At 41.8% G+C, this 24,375-nt stretch overlaps 1 protein-coding gene across 2 annotated transcripts; it reads right to left on the minus strand.

Annotated features, from left to right (window-relative positions):
• Window position 1: 1 nt before the first annotated feature.
• Window positions 2–21,786, minus strand: cap2 (cyclase associated actin cytoskeleton regulatory protein 2). 2 transcript variants are annotated; one of them, XM_026155807.2, is made up of 13 exons: window positions 21,551–21,786; window positions 17,238–17,359; window positions 17,061–17,161; window positions 15,461–15,538; window positions 9,975–10,118; window positions 9,392–9,477; window positions 8,901–9,006; window positions 2,997–3,192; window positions 2,722–2,888; window positions 2,389–2,512; window positions 2,214–2,296; window positions 1,904–2,047; window positions 2–1,810 (listed from the first exon to the last, which is right to left on the minus strand). In XM_026155807.2, the coding sequence occupies exons 2-13, from the start codon at window positions 17,347–17,349 to the stop codon at window positions 1,727–1,729; spliced, it is 1,425 nt and encodes a 474-aa protein (XP_026011592.1). In that variant the 5' UTR covers window positions 17,350–17,359; window positions 21,551–21,786; the 3' UTR covers window positions 2–1,726. The 2 variants fall into 2 exon arrangements, with proteins under 2 accessions (XP_026011592.1, XP_080152729.1); XM_080296603.1 differs by having other exon boundaries at window positions 17,238–17,376; window positions 21,551–21,689.
• Between the last annotated feature and the right edge of the window lie 2,589 nt (window positions 21,787–24,375).

Consider the following 24,375-nt stretch of genomic DNA (forward strand, 5'->3'; position numbering starts at 1 on the left):
CTGGGAGGTTTTGACTTTATTTGGAAAAAAAAAAGACGCAGAATTACATAAAATTGTTTTCTCGTATATTATATTTTTAGTATCAGCATTTCATCTGTGCTATGCTGGTGCTGTGTGCTACAAAATAAGAGTGGTATACAAAGTACAATAAACATAGGAAGTGCTCGGAGGTAACCGTTACCACTATAGCTGATACGTTGTACAGTAAAAGAAATTAGCTAATTAATCATTTCAATCACAACAGCAGCTGTTAATGCAGAATAAGGACAATACTGCATGTACTTCACAGTGACTTTACTACATGACTGCTGGGCACGATGCTCTTTACAGAGGTGGCTGGAAGCACTTTATTAGATGGAAAATGTACCACAGACACTTATTTGCTTTTCTCTATTTGAAGGTAATGTTGGTTTTTTAAGTTTTCTGCAGTAGGTGTAAGTGGAGTACTGTCTTATTAGTGGTCATCCCGGAACATTTAAAATCTATATTTTAAGGAAACGGATCTAATGATGAGAATACCTTTAAAATATTATTTTTCAGCAGTTACACTTTCTCACATAAATGCCTGTGTTGTTTTGGCACAGAAATGTAAGTGTGCTCTGGTTTGTGACACCTAAACCTGAGCTATTCTTCACCACTAGTGGGAGATTGTGTTATACTGACAGATTCATTACAGACAACAGCTGCAGAAGTGCTGGAGAAACCTCTTATGAAGTCACAAATACAGCAAGTGGACTAAAAGTTAATCTACGTGCCTATTAGAAAACCTTTCCTACAGCGCTATGAAAACGTATTTGCCCCCTTCTTGATTTCTTTTTCATATTTCTCACATGTGTTTAAGATCAGCAAATGAACTTTAACTGAGTAAATAAAAATGCAGTTTTTAAATGATGATGACCATGATTTTTTTTGTTTTTATCAAAGGAAAAAAAAATGCCTAAAACTACCTGTATGTACCCTTAAACCTAATAACTGGTTGTGCCACGCTTGATAGCAAGAACTGCGATAACTGGCAATGATTGTTTCATATCATTGTGGAGGGATTTTGGTCAACTCATCTTTGCAGAATTCTTTTAATTCAGCCACATTGAAGACTCTCCAATGTGTTAAAGGTCATGCCACAGCATCTCAGTCTGATTTAAGTTCAGACTTTGACTGGACTACTCCAAAACCTTCTATTTGTTTTTGGTTTTTGAGCCATTCAGAGGTGGACTTCCTGGTGTATTTTGGATCATTGTCCTACTGACTAAGCCAAATGTCCTTGAGTTTCCTGAGCACCATTGATGGCCGAAGATTCTCCGTCAGCATTTTCTGGTAGAGAGCAGAGTCGCCCAGAAGTCATTCAGGTCCCGAAGCTGCAAAGCAACCACTGCCACCACGTTTTACTTTTGGTATGATCTTCTTTTTATGAAATGCTGTGTTAGTTTAAGTGGCTCAATCTTTCTAGAAAGTTCAGCTTTTGTCCTGTCAGTCCACAGAATATTTGCTCAAAAGTCTCAGGGGCCACCAGGATGTTTTTTGGCATGAGATGAGCCTTTGTGTTCTGTTTGGTCAGCAGAGAACAATATATCTAATTTTAAAACTTGATTAAAGTTTCATTATCTAAAAACATGTGACAACTATACAAAAAAAGTTATGAAGGGGGAAAGTACTTTTCACAGCACTGTATGTCTGAGGGATAACATCAGGAGGACGGAAATATATTTGTGTTCTATGGACGACAAAGTCAGCCTGCGATCTCCGTGGGTTCTGTCACCAGTTTGGCTCCATTCCACACAGTCTTGAACTGCTCCGGCACTGGGAACTCCCTCTGTTTAAAAAAAAGGAAAACAAAAACAAAGTAAGTGTAAGAACAGCTGCACACATGGAGAGAATTAGCTCAGCCTTTATCTCGGTTACTCACGTAATCGCCCTCTCCTTCAGGTATCATGATGTTCATCTCAGAGCTCTTGGCACTGACAATGTCACAGCTGACAGAGTCCTTACTCAAGTAGACCTGGCAGCCCTCGGTCTTGTTGATGGAAATGGTGGGAACTGTTCCCAAAACCTGCAGAAAGACATGCCTCACTTACTGACAGGCTTTTTTTGGGCACTGTGAGATGTTATTTTACACTTTGGGTGAAAAACTCTGAACAGTTTTAAGAAAACGAAAGCGGACCTACGAGACACTCGGCACATCACTTAATTCTGTGTCAAAATAAAAATGTGTTCACCTGTAACTGAATCGATTTGCAGTTAATGATCTCCACAATCCCAACAACGTTCTCAAAAACCACACCCAGCTTCTTACAGTTGTCTAGACGGGATGAAAACAAACCAGATGAAGATTATAATCCCACGTTATGAAATCTGTGCTCAAACTCATGATTTTGCTTTCAGGAAGCTTACCAATGATGATGGAGTTTATTTTGCCCTTAATCTGCAGGGTGGAGTTATTACAACTGAAGACGTACGCCACCTGTTTAAGCTCCGTCTCCTCGATCACCAGGTCGTGCTTCTGCTCAAAGTTTTCCTGCAACAATAAGGATTCAAAAATCTAGATTAGCAGCCGGTCTACCAGGACACCTGGATTGGGTTTGTTTCTACGATATAAATGAGAGCTGGGTAGGTGCAAATTAAATTGTCATTGAAATTTTCCAAAGTGCCCTTCATTTCAGCTCCCGTTGTGGGTTTAATTAAATACAAATCATCCTCAAAATAGGATTTACACATCACACGTACCACCCTCCATTTCTTCCCCTCCAGCTCCAGCAGAGGGGGTCTTTTCTGGGCAGGTGTAGTGGGTGAAGCCACAGGCCCCGCGTTCTTGCCTTTGGCTGTTGTTGGTTGTTGAGAACGCAGATTGGGGTTCTTGTGGGTCTTCTGGTCATCTGACACATGCTTCAGACCTACAGATGGAAAGTGTGAGGATAACATTATGAGTTTAAAAATATAAGCTTAAATTAAATTAAGGTGGAAACTGTCGCTCAGCTCTTCTGTGTTGCTCATGGATGCACCTTTAGTGATGTCCATGCCCTGGTTGAGTTGGGCAAATAGCGCGGAGTGCTGGGCTACGGCGGCGTCCGCCTGAGGCTTGGCGTCGTCATCGGTGAACACCGGAGGAGGGCCAGGGGGTGGAGGAGGTGGTGGAGGTGGACAGGGTGCACTCGGGGCTGGGGGCGAATCAAAGAGAGAAGCAGGAGCAATGGGGCCCTGAGAGATGTTGGAAGGAAATAAAATATTTTAAAAATAATTCAAGTATGTTTACTAAAATATTTTAATTTGACTCAGGCTCTGAATCTGAGGTCTGCCTGTTTATTTCATTTAAAGTGTACTTAAATTGTACAACTCTGCAGTGCTCGCAGACCCTGGTCCTCTGACACTTGATGTGAGTAATGTAAAAAACACAAAGCAACACAATCACAGTTTTATGTGAACTGTGTGAGTTTTAAGAAAGTTAAAACACTTAAATTTAGTAACTTCAATTTAAGCAGATCTCACTCAAGTTGCCTTCAGTTCACATGACTCATCCTGTGTGTTGGTTGTACTACTTAAGCTAAGTGTTGTGCACGAATACTGAACAAGTTAATCTGAACAAAATCTTTACCTAATTTTTTTTATTTGAATGAATTTGGATACTATTTTAAACTAAAGTAAGCTTTTCTAATACAGTGAAACACAGCATCTTTGGTTTGTGAGCTTTCCCTTTAAAATTAAACTGACAAGAACAAAACAACTAAACAAACAAGTTTAAACAATAAAGAAAATGAAGGCAATGCAACAAGAAACAAAACAATAATGACTAAGAAAAAAAAGATAAAACAAACTGATGAAATATGAAAAATGATTAAGATGAATGTCAGCTGAGAGTGACCTCTCTCCTCCCAGGATCAAACAGGAGTTTTCCTACTTGATGGGTGAAAAACAGACAGCTTCACATCGAAATGGCCAAAATTTTACGACTGCACTGTTTCTCAAACGTAACCCCGGGATAGACCGGCCACCTGTCCAGGACATACACGGCTCTCGGCCTACGACAGCTGGGATAGACCACAGCTCGCCCCTCGCGACCCTGAATTGGATAAGCGTAAGAAGATGGATGCACTGTTGTGCCAGAAAAGAAAAATCAAGATGTTTTTTCCCCCAAATTTTGTTCATTACAGATTTTTTATAACATCAGAATTTAAATTATGAAGAAAAAGGTCCTTTAAGTAGCTCTGATGTGTAAAGAAGAGAAGGGTACACACACACACACACACACACACATCTGCTTTTTGAAGATCTAGCACAGCTGACACAGGGTTAAATTGTCACCAAACGTGCCTCTGAGTGCTCAGACTTGACCTTTGACACGAGTAACATGTGTTGTGAATATCACTGCTGAACAATGTAGACCTGTTACACTAAACAGCTCACTGCATGCCTCTGGATTAGAACCAGCAGATGTGTGCACGCACACATTCATGCATGGCTGTAAAACTATCTACTGAACACTTCTTTGTGTACACCTAAATCCTTTTTGTACACAAAAGGATTTAGGTGGGGAAAAAAAGGTGGCTCCTTGTGTTAATATAATTAGCTTCACTTAAAATCTTCGCGATATGCTCCTTTGTTTATTGTGCATAAATAGTGAATTGTTCTGACACAATATTGCGTTTCGCTTCTGTTATAACCATGGTACACTGACAAAACCATATACTTTTATTCACAGGATAAAACAGTTGTTTTGTATCACTAATTGTCCATTGCGATTACAACATACAATATTATTGTCACTGCTACATTTCTGTAATGCTACTGTAACTGGTTTCTGCTTCATCCCGCTGCAACAGTTCGGCCCAAACAGACTCCTCGACTCTGCGTTGTGTAGTGTTTTTAAAAAGACAAGGAGTCTCTGATCGATCGTTGCCACTTTATTTCCTGAATGGAAACAACGGTGTATTATCAGTGCACAGGCTCGCCACACACCACTCCGCACAGCACACTCTCGTATGGCTACGGCAGACTGGCAGCGATTACTGCAGCAATATTACAATTTCTAATATACAATAAAATAACAGCAACAAACGATGTACCTGAATGGAAACAACGGTGTATTATCAGTGCACAGGCTCGCCACACACCACTCCGCACAGCACACTACGGCAGAACATCTCATTAGCATTCCGCTTTAGCATACAGTTTCACACATTAATAAACAAATGAAAAGTACATAAAACTGGTGTTGGACATGTGTCCACTAAGCACTTATTACACTCGGTGCTCGTCAGCTAATCAAACATGTTTTATGTGTCTGTACTACTTAGCTATATTGTGTGCGGAACAATACAACTCACCTCTCGTATGGCTACGGCAGACTGGCAGCGATTACTGCAGCCAGCCACACCGAGAGGGGGGGGGCGCTGTTTCCCCATTACACTGATATTTGTGGCAAGTGGAATAATACCACATAAACACTGTTACACTACCAGAAATTATTTCCACTACTAATTAATTACCGTTGAGCTCAAAGGTTATATTAATAAACTGTTAATGAATGTGTATTTATGAAGACGATTTGTGAGACTGGTAAACTTATGATATGTACAATAGTCTTTCGTTCTACACGGTGCATTTCAAGGTCCTGTACCCATCCGTCGGTAAACTGTACCTGGGCTTGTTGCAGTGACCTGAAGTTACTAAACTTCATGAGTGTATGCACTCACTCCAAGAAGCGTATAATTATAAATCTGAGCGTGGTGAAAGTTGGGCAGCACGCTGACGTCTTTTGTCCACTCTTTCACTCCTTTGATTTTTTCCTCGTATCTTTTCTTTGTCTTTTCGTCGAGTCTGTCTTTGTTCTGACCGGCATTGTTCTCCTTTTGTTTTGTACATTCCTTTTTTGTGCGGCAAAGAAAAAAAAAAGAAGGTATTGGAACCGGAGAATGAACGTTTTGCGGTGCTGCAAATGTTTGCATTTGATTTGTTTGATTGGATTGTTTTGCCACGAGTTCCCGGCATGCAATGCGCGAAAATCACGTGATTGTTAAACAAGGGGGAGGGTGCATCCAGCCTCCTCGGCTGTAATTGGTCCAGCCCAGAGTCGATCATGACCAATTGGCCAATCCAACACCTTTCATTATATATACCCTTCCTAAAAAAAAAAAAAAAATCCATCGGCCCATAAAAACAAAAAATCGCCAGCGGCCCACCGGGCAATGCCCGGTATGCCCGATGGCCAGTCCAGCTATGTCTATTAGATAGTTGACATCTATTGTTTCCTGTTTCTGACATGAAGAACTCCTTGCTTGAAGGTTTGAAGGCTTCACTCTGAGATTTATGAAGCAGAAATTACTATTTTTATCGATTTCAAAGATTTTATACGAGAAATAATCAGCTGAAATAAATAAAACAACTGTCAGTTCAACCATTTAAACAGTGATAACTAGAATCATGTTAACTACAAGCCCCCGAGGGACAACTGGAAAAAATATTTGAAGTGTTAAAAGTGTGATGTTCACTACTCAGAATCGGACTTGCTTTAACATTTTAAGTTCTTTTGTTTTTTTACCCTGTGTCTAGTTTAATGTGACCGTTTGCATGAGTCCATATGTCAGCCTGTGGATAGGCCTGTCACTAAAGCGCCGTCTGAGCAGCAGATGACGCGTTGCATCGGTGAAGAGGGACCAGCCCTGCAGTTTAGGTTACGGCACAGGCTGTGTGTGTACACAGGCTCTTTGTCGGGGCAACTTCTGTAAAGAAAACCTCCATTCAAGTAAATCGTGAGGACCACCTGTTGGTATCACACACTCCGGTCCTTGTTTGCGCACACACACTCTGTGTCTCTCGCACATGCAGCAGCTCTGCTGTCTGACAGCAGGGCCAGCAGCTGACACACAGCCGCCGCAGGCTCTCAAGTTTCTGCATGCAGACAGTACACATGTGAGCACAGTTGTTGAGCATTAGTTTAAGCTGAGCATAGGTTTTCATCGTTTCATGTTGCAATAAAGGAAAAAGTGAACCATTTGGGGCTTATTTGATTCCCTGCTGAGAGCAGAAGATCTCTTAACTTAGAGTGCAAACAGAAGGAAGCAGCTGTCCTGAATGCCCAAAGGTACAGTTGTGGTCAGAAGTTTACATCCACTCATCAAGGGCACGAATGATTTCTCGAACTGTTCTTTTTCCAGTGTCGAATGAGTGTACTGCATACATCTTTAATGACTTTAAAAAATAAGAAAACACACATTAAATCTTTTAACTTTTTTAACTTCACAAGGCCTGCTAACTTCTCATTAGTGATCATGATCGACTACGTTGTAGTTTCTCTTTGCCAGTATAAAAGGATTAGTTTAAAAGCACTCACTGGACTGACCAATACTCAGAACAACGGGAAAGTCCAAGGAACTCAGTGAAGACTAAGAGGGAGAATTGTGGATTTAAGCAAGTTTCTTGGAGTAATTTCTAAACAACTGCAGGATTTATCAGTTCAAACAACTGTACTTAAATACAAGTTATTGAAATGGGCCATCACTTTGGCGGTGTCAAGAGGAAGACCCAAACTGTCACCTTCAGATAAGAGGAAACTGGTTAGGAGTCACCAGAAACCACCAAGGCTCAAGTCTGGAAACTGGAATCTGCTGGAAGACCAGCATCACTGTCCACAGTGAAACCAGTTTTTCATTGTCATGGACTGAGAGGGTGCAGACCAAGACAGAAGCCATTGCTACTAAATCGACACTTTTAACCTCGACTGAAATTTGCAGCTGCCCACATGGAAAAGCGAGACGGTGGTCAGGCGAGACAAAGATTCTTGAATGGCCTTACCAAAACCCCGACCTCAGCCTGTGTGGACTGCACTTCAAAGCCGGGTCTACGCCAGGAAACCAACTAAACGAACTCTAACATTATCTTTCTTCCATAAAGTGTGGTCAAATATCCGTCCAGATTTATACCAGAAAATTATTGATGGGTGCCAAAAGCGTCCGGTAGAGGTGCAACTTGCTAAGGGACATTTAACCAAATATTAGTGGCCGTGTGTGTATTTACTTGAGCCTTTATGAATTAGATAAAATCTGAAATGAAGGTATACTTGTGCATCTGCTTCTTGTTTTGTTAAAGGTATTAAATATGCTGTACAATCATTCCACCCTGTAAAAAGGGTGTCCATGATGACCATATCTCCACAGCACCTTTAAAGCTCAGTAATGAAAATGGTTTATTTTATTTGAGTTTAAAATTAAACTATGAATGACACTATCCAGGCCAGCTGTTTCACTTTGTTAACATTCTTCATGCTAAGCTCAGATCTCCCGACCATCTCCTGGCAGCAACCTCATAGTTACAAATATGACAGCATTATTGATCCTCACTTGCGGCTCAGAGCAAGAGTGAACAGGCATCTTTCCCCTCGGATCAACAATTCAGTTAATAAGGAAAGTGAAGCTTTAGTTTTGTTGTTTCTTTCTGTAATTAAATCAAGAGGAAAAACTCTTCTAACCGATAAGGGAAGAAGATTTTGTTTCAGATCACTGTAATCTCTGAGATCTAGCAAAGGCTAGTCCTTGAGTAGACATTAACGGTGTGTGTGTGTGAGTGTGTGTGGGAGGGACAGAGGTCTTTGAAAGCTTCACAGAGAAATGCGGTGAGCGGCCACTGAGGAGAAGCTCATTCATTCATTCATGCTCCCTGCAGTGGTTTATGTAACTGACTGCTCCATAACTAAAAATGGTAGAAGTTATTTTGAGCAGATATAAAACGATCAAGCCATGCGAACAGAAACCAAATGAAAACACAGCTGACATTATAAAGCACTAGTAACAGGAGTGATTCAGGCTCAGGTATGAGAAGGTGGTGAGTATAACATAAAACAGCACAATATTGTACTAACAAAGGCAAAAAAAAGCCTTTTGAATCCATACGTGGCACCTCGCTTGTGTACTCACACTCTTGCTCCACACCAGACCTGTCGTGTGGTGCTGTTTGATGAACGCCTGCATCTCAGTCCAGATCAACAGGTAGGAGCGCACCCAGTCCACATGACGTCTGTCTCTGGGAGAGACAAACATATAACGGTCAAATAAAAAATTATATATGAAGGAAGCTGAGGCATGTGGATGAGGATGGACCTGAGCAGGTGAGCAGAGCAAGAAACTCACGATGCAGCGTTTTGCAGGTTAAATTGATACAGAAATGTTTTAACAATTTGTGAAATAAATAAAAAATCTGCTTTATTGTTGAACACCGTTAGTCTGCATTCGCCATGCTACCTTTCTAATTTTCATCTACTTTTGCATTCTAGGCTCCTGTCATCTCTCTACCTGATTTGTTTACCACAGTGACTTTCATGGTTTGCATGAATTGTCATTTATGGAATAAATAAATCAGCTGTAATGTTTCAAATATCTAGAGAAGATGAAAAATGAGCTATATTTACGTTTCCTTGTAGTCCTTAAGCACTCTGTTGGTGTAGAAGGTGGCAGCATCGTTCATCTCCTTTACATATGGACCAGGCTTCTGACTCTGAGATGGAGAGAGATAAAATCTCCTGAAAGCTGTGACATAAACACTTCTCTGAACATCTTAAGTTCAGCACGTTTCATAAGTGGCGAAAAGCGGCGTCCTGCCAGTAACCTGCACAGACCAGAAGCAGCTTCAAAGACTTGTATTCAAGCACTGGAGATGGTGATCTTTGATCTTAAAATGATCTTCGCCTCAAATCAGAAGAAATGTTTGTACTGATGGAAAACAGAAAAAGTCCATGTTGTAGGAAGAAAAATAAGGTCTTACTTTTAGTTATTTATCTGCATGAAAGGTTGTTTATGCAGATGATTGAAAAGTTGGCTTAACTTCGTGTTGAATACTTGCTCCTGAGGACCATCAAATTCAAAAAGGGCTAATAGCTTTCTGTTCAGACAGTTGATATGCTTTCTTTCTTGTATTGTGGCTTAAATAGGTTTTATCAGACATGCCAATCTTTACACAGCATCATGTGCACGTTCATGTGTGCTCATCCTTACCACGGCCACCCAGCCCAGTGCGGGGATGCTCTCGCTGACGGCTGAAAGGTGGTTGAAGAGGCTGCTGCCACGGTTTCTTTCTCTGAAGCTCTGAATCTCCTGGATGTGATCTGAAATCGGCTTCAAGAGGTCCTGGAGCTCTGTCTGCAAGAGCAGGAGGGAGAAATTAGGAAGAGGACAGAAGATAGGTGTAAAAGAGAAGGGTCATTATAATCTGAACCCTATAAACATCAAATTCTCTTATTTGTTTAAGAAACACTGATGCCTGTAAAATCTTACTCGCTAGTATATTTTAGCCACCTCCTTAGCCCCTCTTTTAGAATCTGAGCTATATTTCCATGCCCACTTCGGCACCATCCAGCAATTCCTAAACTGGGGTGCAGGAGACGATCTGATTTGATTAGCACTTTTTTCCACTGGAACATCCAGATCTCAGTTACGGTATAGCTCGTCTCATAGTTCTCAGCTCCCCTCCCCATCGCTCCGAGCCTGAAAACATTCCTCAGTTCATGGGGAGATCCCTGTGGCCTTGTAAGGCATACCGTTTCTCCAATGTTTACAGTTTATCAATTACACATGCACCCGCGCTCACAGAAATACAGGAACACAGCGTTTCACTGGCAAATAGCTGCTACTTGCTTACATGTTCTGATCTGCTGTGAAATGAGTGTAATGTAGAACATATGGAGCTAATGAGCTGTGACAGGAGGAAGCTGATGAACAATCAGGAGGAGCTGGCAGTGATCGGTTAAGCTGCAGCGGTGCTCCTGATACATGCATCACCTAGACGTGAGCAAGAGGTGATGCTTGAAATGAAAATCTATTCATGTGCATCAGGTTTAGTAGTTTTATGTTTGAGAGCAGGAGAGCAACAAAGACAGCACTAAACTTTATTTCCCAACAAATTCTTCCCCTGATCAGACGCACATGATCTTCATAAGCACAGACAGACGCCCCTTTCTCTGCTCCTCCAGCTGCTTTTATTCCCTCTAAGTCCACCTAATGGCTGTCTTTGAAGCAATACATCACCTCTTTACTGCAGCAAATAGGCCGTGCTTAAGAGTGAGCATGTAGGACGAATTTAAGGTAGCAAGCAAGATTTGAGGGGTGAAGTTTGCCTCCCTAAGGCGTAACTTTTTCCATTACCTTTCCCTGTAGTAATTCCTTCCATTACTAATCTGTTATCTCTATTGCCAGTATTTAAAGGCGAGCAATTACTCATTTAATACAAATTTATGAGTACTGGAGGATAAATTCAAAGGAAAAACATCTGACTTTACCCTGCTGAGATCTGAGCTCTTGTTCGGGATGCATGAGGTGCAATAAGTCTGTGACGAGCAGAGTATAAGGTGCAGAAAAATCCAACTGTAATGCACCCATATAAGTAAGCAGGATCTTAGGGAGTAAAAAATATGTTTATGTATATGTTCATAAGGACAGCCTCTTTAAGAGTGTTAAAACATTTGTGCTATATGATCACATATTTAATGATGACCTGTCCGAAGTGTATCACACCCCCAAACCAGTGTCATGGTCCTTGCCATGCAGATGTGTCATTTGCTGTTTTTTGTCCTCTGCCTCTACAGTCACATTTCCCAGTTTTCTGTGTTTGTTTGCATGTGGATGCACTAGTTTTCTGGCCTGTTTTCCACCTTCTGGTTCCTGCACACCTCCCTTTGATGACTTCACTGTGGCACAGAGTCAGTCTTCGTTGGTTCGTTTGCATGCAAACAGTTCGCTCTGAGAATTCCCGGACACAGAGGGGTGAGAGAGAATGACTTGCTGTACACGTTAGTCGTTTACCAGCTGAAGAACTGCAAACTTTTACAAAGCCTGGAGAAGTTTCTGCAAAAAAGAAGCGCCTGCACTCACATCCCAGCTGTGGGAAGGTTCACGTGCTGGCGAGATGTATTAGAGCAGCTAATTGATTCATTTCCACTTTTGTTGTTTACTGCTGAGCTATCAACACACTGACAAAAGAGTTATTGACAAGCTCAGCTGAGTGTGCTGAATCATTATTGCCATCTATCAGATTTTTGAGCTTTTTGCTTCTTTCAGTGCCGAGAACAATCCGGCAAAAAGGATAAAAAACGTCAGCTCACATCATGTGTTTGGCTGAGCTCAGTGCGTTATAACAGCACAGGACTTGACTTCCTACACAAGCGCTGCATCAAAGGCAGAAAGTCATGTGTGAACTGCCGGGAACACACACACACACACACACACACACACACACACACACACACACACACACACACACACACACACACACACACACACACGGTGAGTTAACTGGCCAACCTGAGGTCACCTGAAAGAGTGAGATGCCTACTTTCTCTGACTCTTTCTCTCTTTGTCTAACACTCGATCTAACTGACACACACACACACTCACACACGCACGCACGCACACACACACACACACACACACACACACACGCACACACACACACACACACACACTCACACACGCACGCACACACACACACACACACACGCACACACACACACACCAACAACAGGCTCAAATATAGAACATGCCCATAAAAAGTCAGAGAGCACAACAGAGCTGCGCTGTGGAGGAAGGCCAGAAGTTTTGGAGATATGTGTGTGCGCATGTCAGTGTGTGTGTGTGTATGCGTGTGGATAGAAAAGGGGCACTGCCCAGAGTTACACACTTTTCTCTATCTGTGCTGAGAGCTACAGATATAGACCTGACTGCGGAAAGCTGTGAGAGATTTCTGAAGAGAGTTTTGTACTCGGGGGAGTATTTTTGTTTTTGGTGTTTGGTTGTGCACTGAAAGGTTTTTAGGACTGTGCAAAGGAAACCGTTTCATGCTAAGGTAGAAAGCTTAAATCAGGCTTATAAATTCAAACCTAAACTGGCATCTATGACAGTTAAACCAAGGAGGGCATGTTCTATTGAACAATATCTGCTGTTCAACCTGTTTTAAAGGTTATAAACCGAAGTGTCTTTTTATTCCTATTCATCCTGCATGATATGAATGCAGATTAACATCTGAACATTTGAAAACTACATTACAGTTTTCATGCAAGCTTCAGGTCTTTAGGTTCCAAATTTTACCAGCTTTTCTTGTGAAACCTGAACGCCTGTCTGTAAAAACAGACACCAAAGGTGTGCGGTTTTACCTAACTCAGTTTTAATTTATGTTTTATTGCTCTCGGTTTTAACTGGGTTACAACATGAGGGTGTGAAGTTTTTGCTCATGCTGCACATTCAAAAAGACAATGAAAGAAGCTTTCATTGGCCATTATGTGGTTGGATCAGGGCGTTGGTAGCAGCTCTTGAGCCACCATTTCCCCGTTTTGCGTGTTTTGTTTTGAGTTTCGTTGTGATGCTGAATGTGTCTCTCCTCTCTATCAGCCCACCCCTCTCCTGGGTTAGTCCCCCTCTCTCTCTCACTCTTTCCTTGTTTGCATTTCTGACTATCTCTGAATGCTCGTTTCACAGCCTCTCAACCAATGACCTGACAGATCGGGAGTAATCACTTCCTGGTGGGCTCTGTGGACCCTGTAACACACACACACATACAACACAAGCAGAAGGCCAATGGGATGATATCATTCTCTCACACACAGACACAGACATCTCTCCCACCCCTCTGCTCTCTATACGTGAACATGTTGGGAATGTGTTGTATTAGCATTTTCTTGGTCAAAGAGCAGAGTAATCCCTCTGTGAACAGACGGGCCTGCTGGGAAACACATGGGTCAGACCGTTACAGAGGACTGAGGCCCAGCTCATCTCTCTGTTAGGCTGCTGCTGTAATTTGATGCAATTTGGCCCTTAAAGTCATGAGAGCTGCACCACGCTTCAGCAGGTTTTGTGTGGCTCAGCTGGGAGCTGAAACACAAACAGCCAATCGCAGTCATGGAATCCAGTCACATGGTAACACTGTTTGTGTCACATTCAGACAGGCTCTAAAGACAATAAAGAGGATACAGTGAAAAATAATGATGGCAGGGAGGCCATGCCTGGTGTTTCTCTAACAACACGATGGCCAATAAACCTGATATACGTTGCTAAGACAACAGCACTGAACTGCTCTGTCATATCAGGTTAGGTTTCATGGAGCCATCTTTTTGTGATGTTGAGTGGTACTTGTTGCGATATTATTTAGTTTTGGTTTCTGTTTTGAGTTCCAGGGGTTTTCCTGTCTTTGCCATCCTCTTTCTTTGTCCTCCTGATTTTTTATAGAAATGACTTTTCCTTGTTCATCTTCTTTGTTTTTGTCTTTCCCTGTAATGATGCCTTGTTTTCCCCTGTCTTCCCTACTTCCTGATTGTCTAACCTACCTTTTGTATGTGGACAGCTTTCCACCATATATCATTGTCCATTTCATTAGGTACACCTCGCTAGTACGTGGTTGGCCTTCCCTTCAGAACTGCCTTTTTTCCACCTTGCCTCATGTTATGAGGCAAATCATTAATAATGTAAATCAATGACCCTCTTAAGGGACAATCCCCACTAAGGTTTAAACACCTGGGACTCTCCAACATTTGGTCTTAGAACTGAAGAAGCTTCTCAGATGAGACATGAAACATCTTAAGCTTAAAGAAGTCCAGTCACTTTCTTTCCAAGCTCCTTAGACTACCAAGTTCTGGATGTCTACAACCCACACAGACATGTTTATATGATGTTCAGTTGGTACTAAGAGGTCCAAAAGTGTGCCAGAAAAGTATCCCCCACACCAATACACCACCTGCCGCCTGAACTGTTGATACAAGGCAGGATGGATCCATGCTTTCATGTTATTTATGCCAAATCCTGACCCTACCATCTGGCTGTCACAACAGAAAATGAGACTCATCAGACCAGGCTACACTTCTACGGCCCAACGTTTGTGAGCTCGTGTAAATTCTAGCTTCAGTCTCCTGTCCTTAGGTGATTGTCGTGTAAGAGCTTCTTGGAAAAAAGAAAACAAAATCACCTCTGTGGGATTATTTTAGTTTTAAACAAGCTGACAGAGTTAAACCAGACCGGCTGCAGCCTGTGAACGAATAAAAAGGACAGATGCCATATGCTATTAAATAATCAGGGTGCATAACCACACTTGTAGTTTTTGTTGTAGTTCATCAAATATTATTTAACAGCTGATCAGACAGAAAACACTGCACTTGTAGTGTCCTTACCTAACCATATAAAGCACTTTGAGGTGACTGTTGTTGTTATTTTTGGTGCTTTATAAATAAAATCGTACTGTTTTGTGAAAGATTGAAATCGGTGACATACGATTATGCATAATATGTCCCGACTCCATAAGCCAGTTCATTTTAGCTCATGTTTTCAGTTGTGTTTTACAATTTTAATAAGATCTTTATATAAGACAAATTATATTATGATTACCCAGTGCTCATGAAAAAACCCCAAAACAAAACAACCCCCCCAAAACCATCCCACAGCTTCTGAGGTTACACTGTGACATCATCAGTGCAGGTTTCTCTTTTAATGTCCTCCTGTCGTACCTGCGCTGGTTCCTGGTGTGTGGCAGCCATCTTGATGAAAGCTCTCTGAGTCTGTAAGGCGTTCATCACCATCTCTGCCTGTCAGTCACAAAGTGTAAATGTTAGGACTGATCTCATAATACATTATGTTATACTTGATGAGTGCTTGTCTTCACAGATTGTTCACCATGCAGAAAACATGAACAATCTGAGCAGTCGCTGCAGAAATCCAGGCAAACACTCTAATGACTATGTCTAACTTATATACACACACACACACACTCTCACTCGCTTAGTTTGGGTTATTCCCAGCCAACCGTGTCCTCTGTGTGTGTGTGTGAGAGGTCCATTTGCAGGCCAAGGGAACCACCGGGGAGGCTTTTTCCATAAAAGGAGCTTTACAAACTTGAAGAAACTACCTCTGTCTCTCTCTCTCTCTCACACACACACACACACACACACACACACACACACACACACACACACACACACACACACACACACACACCCTCCATCGTGTTCAGTGATGGGACACAGAGATGGAAACCATCTTTCAAGGCACAGAGGAAATTCAGGCATTGCTGAGTACCTTTACACGTCTGTTTTGGAGGGTTTTTGTTGTTCTGGATTCATTCCAAGGACGTAACACAACTATTATTGCCAACTGGCATACCATAAAACACTTCCTGGTCCTACGGGGAGTAGAGGTCATTACCAAATAGGAAAAGGTCCTCCACTAACAGTTTGATAAATGAATGTAAGGTCAAAGATCAATCATACTCCCATCCTTGGCTTTGTTAAGGACAGGAAACACACACACACGGACATGTTGTCTGCCTTCTTTGGGACCACGGACCTCCCATACAGCTTTGCCTATCTAAGTGGAATCTAGAGTGGGACAATCCTGTGTTTATAAATGTGTGTCCAATGAGATAAAGGTTGGCAGAGAATGAAAATCTGTGGTGGCTTTCCTCTTTTCAGCAGTGCTCCCTTTGCAGAGAGCTCTTCTTCCTTTGCACAGCTTAGTTTATAGATAAATATATCAGGCACAAAATTAGACGCTCATTTACGAATAGTCTGATCTTTTGTTAGAGAAAGCCAAACAACAGACAACAGTCTCACATCTTTATGGCAAAAACCAAATACGTCATCTTAATTATACAGCGTTAAATGTCTTGATGAGTGTCTTGGCTTGAGAAGCAAGCAAGAAACTAAATATGTCCCAAAGTATAAAGCTAACCTTTCAAATGTTATAGTATTTTTTTGTGAACTACTTCACAACAAAGCTTTCCCAAAGCCATGTTAATGAAAAAATAATGTTCTTTAACAAGAGCAAGAGGCTCATTTAAAAAGCCCCGTTGACACTCTGAGGATAAATATATGCTCCTTATAAAGCATGAGCTGAATTCAGTATGAGGTTTAGGGAATGCCCCTTTAAATCATGATCGGTTTGACAAACAGCAGAATGAGAGACCTGCTACATTGTAAGAGAAGACTGCTGCAGCAGCAGCTGCAGAAACATCTGTCTGCAGCAGTTGATGCATGGACAGTGCCTACAAGTGATTTTATATTCGTAGGGTAGCATATGTGAGACTTTAGATTTTAGTGGGTGAAGCCTTACATGCTTCTCCACCTCGCTCCCTATGGCGCGGCTGTTGTTCAGGTAGTCTGACACCGGGCCACTCATCAGCACGTCGAAGGCCTCCACGCACTGAGACAGACCTGGAAAAATACAGTGAAATCCTGCTAACTTGCTTGTCTTAATTGAATCCTCCAAATGCAAGTTTAACAGACTTGCCTCCATCAATGCCGTTGACACAGTCCCCGTTGGCCATCCCGCTGGACGCCTGCGCTGACATCTGCTCGAGGCGAGTCACAGCTCGCTCCAGGCGCTGCATTAATCCTTCCATGAAGACAAACCTGGAAAACAAGAGCAGCTACGGATTCTTACTCATGGCCGCTGCTGCTGTCACATGATGACAGCTGAAATCATTGCAATTCATTTATAATCATTCTTTTTGTTTTATTTGGTGATGTTTGTCACTATTCAACCTTCTCACTGCGCTGCTCCTGATTTTCATCAACACTAAATTTAGCTATGTGCAGCACGCCTTGTATAAATAATGTCACTGTATGAGGTGTCTGGCTCACTGCCACAGTCACAGCCTGGGTCAGAACAATTTCAAAGTGTCACCTAATCGGGATGAAGAAAGGCAGAAACTGATGCCAGACTGAGAGAAAAGTCAAACAATGAAGTGGATTCTTTGATTAAATATACAGTTTATTTATGGTTATTTGCTTATCTTTGGGTGCTTTAGTGATTTGAATCTTTCTTTTTTGTGTAATAATTTTGTCTTTTTTTGTCTTTTTGTTATAGTGTGTGCAAATAAATGAATAAAAGGTAATCTCTAAAAGCTCCTCTATCGTCGTGCAGCTTCTTCTTTCAGCTGCTCCCCCTAGGGTTCTCCACAGCAGATCATCTGCCTCCATCTCACCCTATACTTAGCATCCTCCTCTGTCACATCCAACCATCTGCGTGTCCTTCTCACTACATCCATGAATCTTCTCTGCAGCCTTGGTTTTTTCCTCCTTCCTGGCAGCTCCGTGTTCAGCATCCTTTGTCCAGCACATCCACTATCCCTCCTCTACACTTGTTCAAACCATCTCAGGTCCTAGTCCAAGTAAGATGCTGTTGTCTGATATTGTCTCTGTTTCATGCATGGCTCTGTTTTAGGGATATGACAGTAGCCTTTTTCCCTGCAGACTTCTGTGCATGGTAGCTAATGATGCACCTACACCAGCCTCACTCTTGAGCACAGACCATGTAGACCATGATTTTTTTGAACATGCAGGAACTGAGAACATTTTCCTTTTCCTTTATCAATGTCTATATTTTGCATAAAATATGGACTGATGTATCGATATTGGAAGTTTTTGCTCTGTAACGATCAACATCAACCCCGGAAGGACAAGATATATACAACGGGAAGACCTGCTTTCTGTTTTAGTCTATGGAAACTTAAAGTGTAGAAACATATTTGCATAAATTCACATGTTTCTGGCTGTTGGACAGAGGTAAACAAACAGTAACTGAGCACCGCTGAAATACATTCGAGAATACTCCACAGACCACTTTGTCACACTGACCAGCCATATGTCTCACTATGAAGCGATGCAGGCCTGTTTCCAACATATATTAGTCAACAGAGGAGGAACTCAATCCAGCCACCCGCTGCATGTTTACGCAAACCACTGCTAGGTAACACATGCTTCCTAATCTGACACCTGCTATTTACCTGGGTGTCCAACATGCAATCCAGGGGTGTGAGTTATAGACGGCTCTGTTTGCTTTACAAAAACGATCTACAGAAACGCTCGGAAACACTCTCCAATAATATGGCAGCTATGTTGGCTGAATAGCATTCGCTGTCTGTAATCTTTGTAAATTATGTCTACTAATTATGTCCTGTGAGCAGCAAACATGTCCTGATGGGCGTCATCGAATCTCTCTGGAGAAATCTCCCAGCAGTGCCAAATTCCTGTTTCAGGACTCAGAGGTTATTTCTGCTCTGTGGGTCACAGCAGCTCTTAGGCAAGACCAGAAACCTGGAGAGCAGAGTCTCGGTTTGCAACAAGCGTTTGTGTTCTCTGAAGCAGGACACTTAAAGTTTGAGCAATGAGTCGAAAATATTCTTATCAGTTTGTACTTTGGTACCAGCTTCTGGTCTCGAGGGTCTGATCCAAGTGGGATTACAAAACAAAACTTTATATTAAACATTAATCCAAAAAATACAAATAAAAAATACACAATATTTGCAAATTGTCAGCTAGTGTGCAGACCTGTCACCCTTTATCCAGTGAGGTCTGCAGATCTCCCGAGTGGCTCTGCAAAATGCACCATAGCTCATGAAATTGTGTTTTTATTATATATACAGGTGATCATATATAGACCATTTAACTCAGCAAAACAAGCATGTCATATCATCACTTCGATCTATCATAAGATCACTCCTCTCATTGGGAAGGGAACCATTCTTACAGCTTCGGATATTAGCCAGACTCGTAGGCTGGTGAGCACGGCGATTTGTGACACAGATCAGACTGTCGCATGAGGATATGAGGATTAGTGATATGAGCGATTTCTTAAAAATAAGTCTTTCCTTTAAGAAGTCTCTGGCCCCAGAAAGTTTTGTAACACCTGCTTTTATATTTCATCTGGTAGACTTGATACCTGTTGCTTGTACTCTGTGAACACACCATAACGACTGTATGTTTAGATTTGAAAATCTTTTGCCATAAAAGTAGATGTGATTTTATTAGAGCTGAAACAATTGAAGCTGATCTTCAGAGCCAAGTCAAATTTGATGGTTCCAGCAAAAATAATCTTTAAATACTGACATAACTCAAAGATAGAACGATTATTATAATACATAATGCCTGGGTTTGTCTGGGTTTGTCTGGGTTTGAGGATAGAGCAAAAAGTTCAAATTTAAATTCAGTAGAGTGCAAAAAAATCAACTACTGTACTATTTCAAATCCAAAACACTTCATCACTGTCTCGCTTGTCAACAACCTCAAATTTTGCCTATGAAGACTGAAGCAAAGACACTCAGCCTCTGTTCTGATTTTATTGTCACTTGTCCAAATTCTCCATGGCAATGCAAAGACATGGCCAATGATGCTCTTTTAGGCTTTTCATATGGACTTACTGGAATGCATTCAGTCTAACACAAAGACCTAATGGGAGGAAGCCTCGGGGTTAAGCCTGCTGGCTGTATCAGAGATACATCTCTGTGGCATGAAAATGTGGCAGTACTGTTTTTAATGTGTCTGTAATTTCCAACAAATAGCCTTTACCTCAGTCTCCTTAATAATAGACATAAAGACAGTTAACTTTATTTATCCTGGAGAGAAAAATATGTTGTTATAGCAGCAGACTTGTGAAAATACAAACAAAGCAAAGAATACACAAACTACAAATGCCAAATGATGCATGAAAACAACAGATAAGAAAAAAAAAGAATGAATGGACTATATACTGACTATACTGAGTGATATGTGATTATAAGGTGATAGAATCAGCCTGTGAAGCATTAAAAGAGGTCCAAATGTGCAAAATGTGGAGTGTTTAGTTTATGGGCAGTTAAGTGTCAGCAGGTGTCGGGTTGGCCAGCAACACAAACACTCCACAGCAAAACCAGCAGCACATGCAGTGGAAAGATTTTAGGGACTTCACCCTGACTCTGCATGTGCCTCCTGAACCCCCCGGCCTGGTATCTGATCTTTGTGGCTATATTGGGACGCAGTCTGGCTCCTGCTGTTATGGGCCTACTGTAAGATATTCCACTGTGGGCCTGGGTCCTGCACCCGGAGACACTTTGATTCTTCATCTGCTGCAACTCTTCATCCACCTACTGATGTGGGAAGCTGTGATGTGATCAGTGGGAGTTGATGGTGAAAGGTTTGGCTGTTATGATTAAGAATATTACTATTTATGTAATAATAATTTGGATTATCTATATGAGGTTAATAAAGAGATATGTAACTCATGTAATATGGACCAGAGGCTGGGAGTGTGCTGATAGATCTTTGAGAAAAAGCTGAATCAATTTAAAATATGAAAGCATATGAGTCTTGTTCAAGTCGGTTTAAAGGTTTAGTTGCCGCATTAGCGTCCTGTTGTTTCTGGGGCACAGCATATGTGATCCTAAAAAATTACTGGGCTGTTTAAACTCACACTGGTTTATCACAGCTGCAAAATGAACCCTCTCTGTGTAAACACGAGAAGACACCATCACTCCATAATAAAACATGACATGGCACCGGCTCACAGGACTTCACCCGTCCTTCAGTCTGATGCTTCATATTCCGCGCCGCAATAATGTTACTCCCCGCAGCGATCGAGATAAAGGAGGTGACAAACAGTGCTCTCACATGCCCTGCCATAACATACGAAAGCAGGCTGCACGGGATCAATTTGTCTGGACATTATTATTGCGTAGGGATGCGCACCCCCACCCCGGGGCTCCATCCCTCCGCCCCACACTGAAACGAACTGAACTTGACACTGGTTAAAAAAAATCATCAGTACATCCTCTAAAAGCATCTTACCTCCCTGGTCTGGTCCGCGGTAAATTTCTGTCCGGATCTTTAGGGGTGTGATTACGCCGGGACGGATTCGTGGCAGTTCGCTGCTGTCTTGCGGTCCCCTCCTGCTCCCCTGCCCCGTCACTCAGCTGCGCGCTGCACCGGCTCCTCTTCCGGGATGTCCTAATTAAGCAACACGTTGAACCTGAGAGCCGCACAGCTGCAGAGACCAGGACCGTGACTCAGTGCCTCTCTGCTCCGGGGGAGAGACGTTTGCCTCGCAGACAACATGGCAGCATCGGAGAGCTCTGCTAAAAATAGACAAGTGATTGGTGCTGTGGCGATGCCGGCATGGGGCTCTTTTGAGGGAATGGCCTTTTACAAGCTGGGCAGTCATCATCATCATATTCATAGTGCATGGGAATGAAATGAAGTTTTACCCCTTCGCTGACCTTTAAAATTGAAGACTGCAAATTTTCAACATTTTAAATCCCTAAACGAATACAAGTCACAACAATAACTCCAAAATCAGTTAAAGGTTTAAAGCTGCCCTTTAGTTTTCTACTTTTAACGTAAATACTCCCTCAGTTCCCCAAGGTAAACAGACACCAAACCCTATGTTTAACCCCACTGAGGTCCAAGAATAGCAGACATACGCTGGTCTGTTGCAGTCATAGACTGTATATAAAAGATGGGCACAAAGTCAGAGTTCCTGTGTCATGAAAGTGCCTATCTTTTTACCTGGTTAAATCACCATGGCAACATACAACAAGCGCATTTCCTAATCAAGAGCAGGTCCTGTTCAGCGTTTCAGTGATACCCATTGAGCCAGCTAATGCAAAGAAAGCCTGAGGGTGGTGAACTTCCTTCCTTGACGCCTCAGGTCTGAAAAGCAAAGCCAGAGTAGAAGTTTTTCAAATCTGCATTCTCTCTAACGGACAGCAGGGGTTTACTTGTAAATGAGAGTCAGCATTATAGTAATAGAGGACAAGAGGATAAAGCCAAGTATGGTTTAGGACAGGCTTACCTTGTCATCTGCACCTTGCACACCACAAATTTCAAAACAACAAGGCAGGGGCCATGTAAATGCACAGCTTGAGGTTTCATAATGGGACTTTTCTAATGAATGCCCATCTACAGCCATCTTTTATAAACAGTATGGTAACAGTGTGGTGTAGCATCTAGGAATCAGTGAGGCTGAGTGTAGTTAGAAGTTTCCAGTAAGCTAGCTGACATGTTCTGAGGTAATTCTCAAAAGCTACAATTTCAGCACTGCTGAATATTGTTGGTGGTGAAGTTAGCCTCTTCACACAAAGTTTAGACTAATATAAACAAAACAGCACAGGAAGCTTTAGACACAGACAAATAATTTAAAAAGATTAATAAACAATCTTGAGAATGTGCAACAACACTGAGTCTTCAGAGTTATCCAGGGCATAAGTTAGAATCAGGTCCAGATCCTGAACACTTAGTTGTTCCCTGTGTATCCATCGGAGTGTGAATATGTGTGCATGAATCTTATTTTAAAAAGTGCTTAGGTATAGATACAAGCCCTGTTTGATTGTGTGTGATTGGGTGAATGAAACTTGTAGGAGAAAGTGCTCTGAAAGCTCAAACTGAGTAAAAAGGGGATATACGAGCCAGACTACACAACATTCTCTACAAGCAAAAACTACAGATTTCTTTAATCCTTTGAAAGCTTGCCACTCCTTCTGTGACTCTTTCTTTAGTTTTTTCCCCCAGTGTAGGTATTTTTAACAAGTTGTCTTAAAGTTTCTAATAAGAAAGCATCAACACTTTAAGGAGCACCTCCACCCGCAAGATATAAAACCTCCATCTGTTTTCACAGAGCAGTCCCTTCTGTCATCCTAAACTCTGAGGCCATTTCAAACTCCAGCTAGAGGAGGGTTGCAGCTGTGGATCATCCTTTTTTAATAAAGTAACAGCTTTAATCTTGTTATGGCATGATGTCAGGTGCTACTGATTTTACCCATAAGGCCTTGCTGCGTCCATGCTGTGTCACGGTCAACACTCACAGCAATGTGACCCAGTTTCATGTTTCAGTGGCGACCAAAATGCTCCTCTGAGTAGAATGAAAGACGTCAGAAAGCGAGCAGCTAACTCTTCTTAACATGACTTATTGATTAGAGCAGGGATTAATCATTGATAGGCCTCGACTTGATTAGTATCCATGGTTACTCAATCTGGGCGTGACTAACTCCAGTGTTTCATAACGTGGTTTCATGTGGGACCACGCACACTCAGACTTACAGAGTCACATATTTATGTTCAAACATAAATAAACACAATTTTTCACAATCATTTCAGAAATTATGAAAACTTGTTAAAAAATATAATTTTGCTATTCTTATGTTTATAACAGGGTTTTGTTTTTTTAAATATCCATGGTCAACTTTGTTTTCATTTCATAACCTTTCATGGCAGTGGCCTCATTTGAAAGAGCTTCTTGGTTTGGACACGGACACAGCTGCTTCTATTTAGTTTGACATGGGTGCTCTTCACTAACCCATCTTAATTTAATTCAGTTTTATTTATATAGCACGAAAATCACAACAACAGTCACCTCAAGGTGCTTTATATTGTAAAGACCCTACAATAATACAGAGGAAACCCCAATAATCCAATGACCCCTATTAGCAAGCACTTGGCGACAGTGGGGCCTGTATTTGTATTGAGCTTTTACTTAGTCGCTAAGGACCCCAAAGCGCTTTACACTACATTCAGTCATACACCCATTCACACACTGGTGATGGTAAGCCACAGCTGCCCTGGGGCGAACTGACAGAGGCGAGGCTGCCGGACTCTGACCACCACCAGTAGGCAACAGG

This window comes from Astatotilapia calliptera, chromosome 22, assembly GCF_964374335.1.
Source record: "Astatotilapia calliptera chromosome 22, fAstCal68.1, whole genome shotgun sequence".
Classification (NCBI taxonomy): Eukaryota; Metazoa; Chordata; class Actinopteri; order Cichliformes; family Cichlidae; genus Astatotilapia; species Astatotilapia calliptera.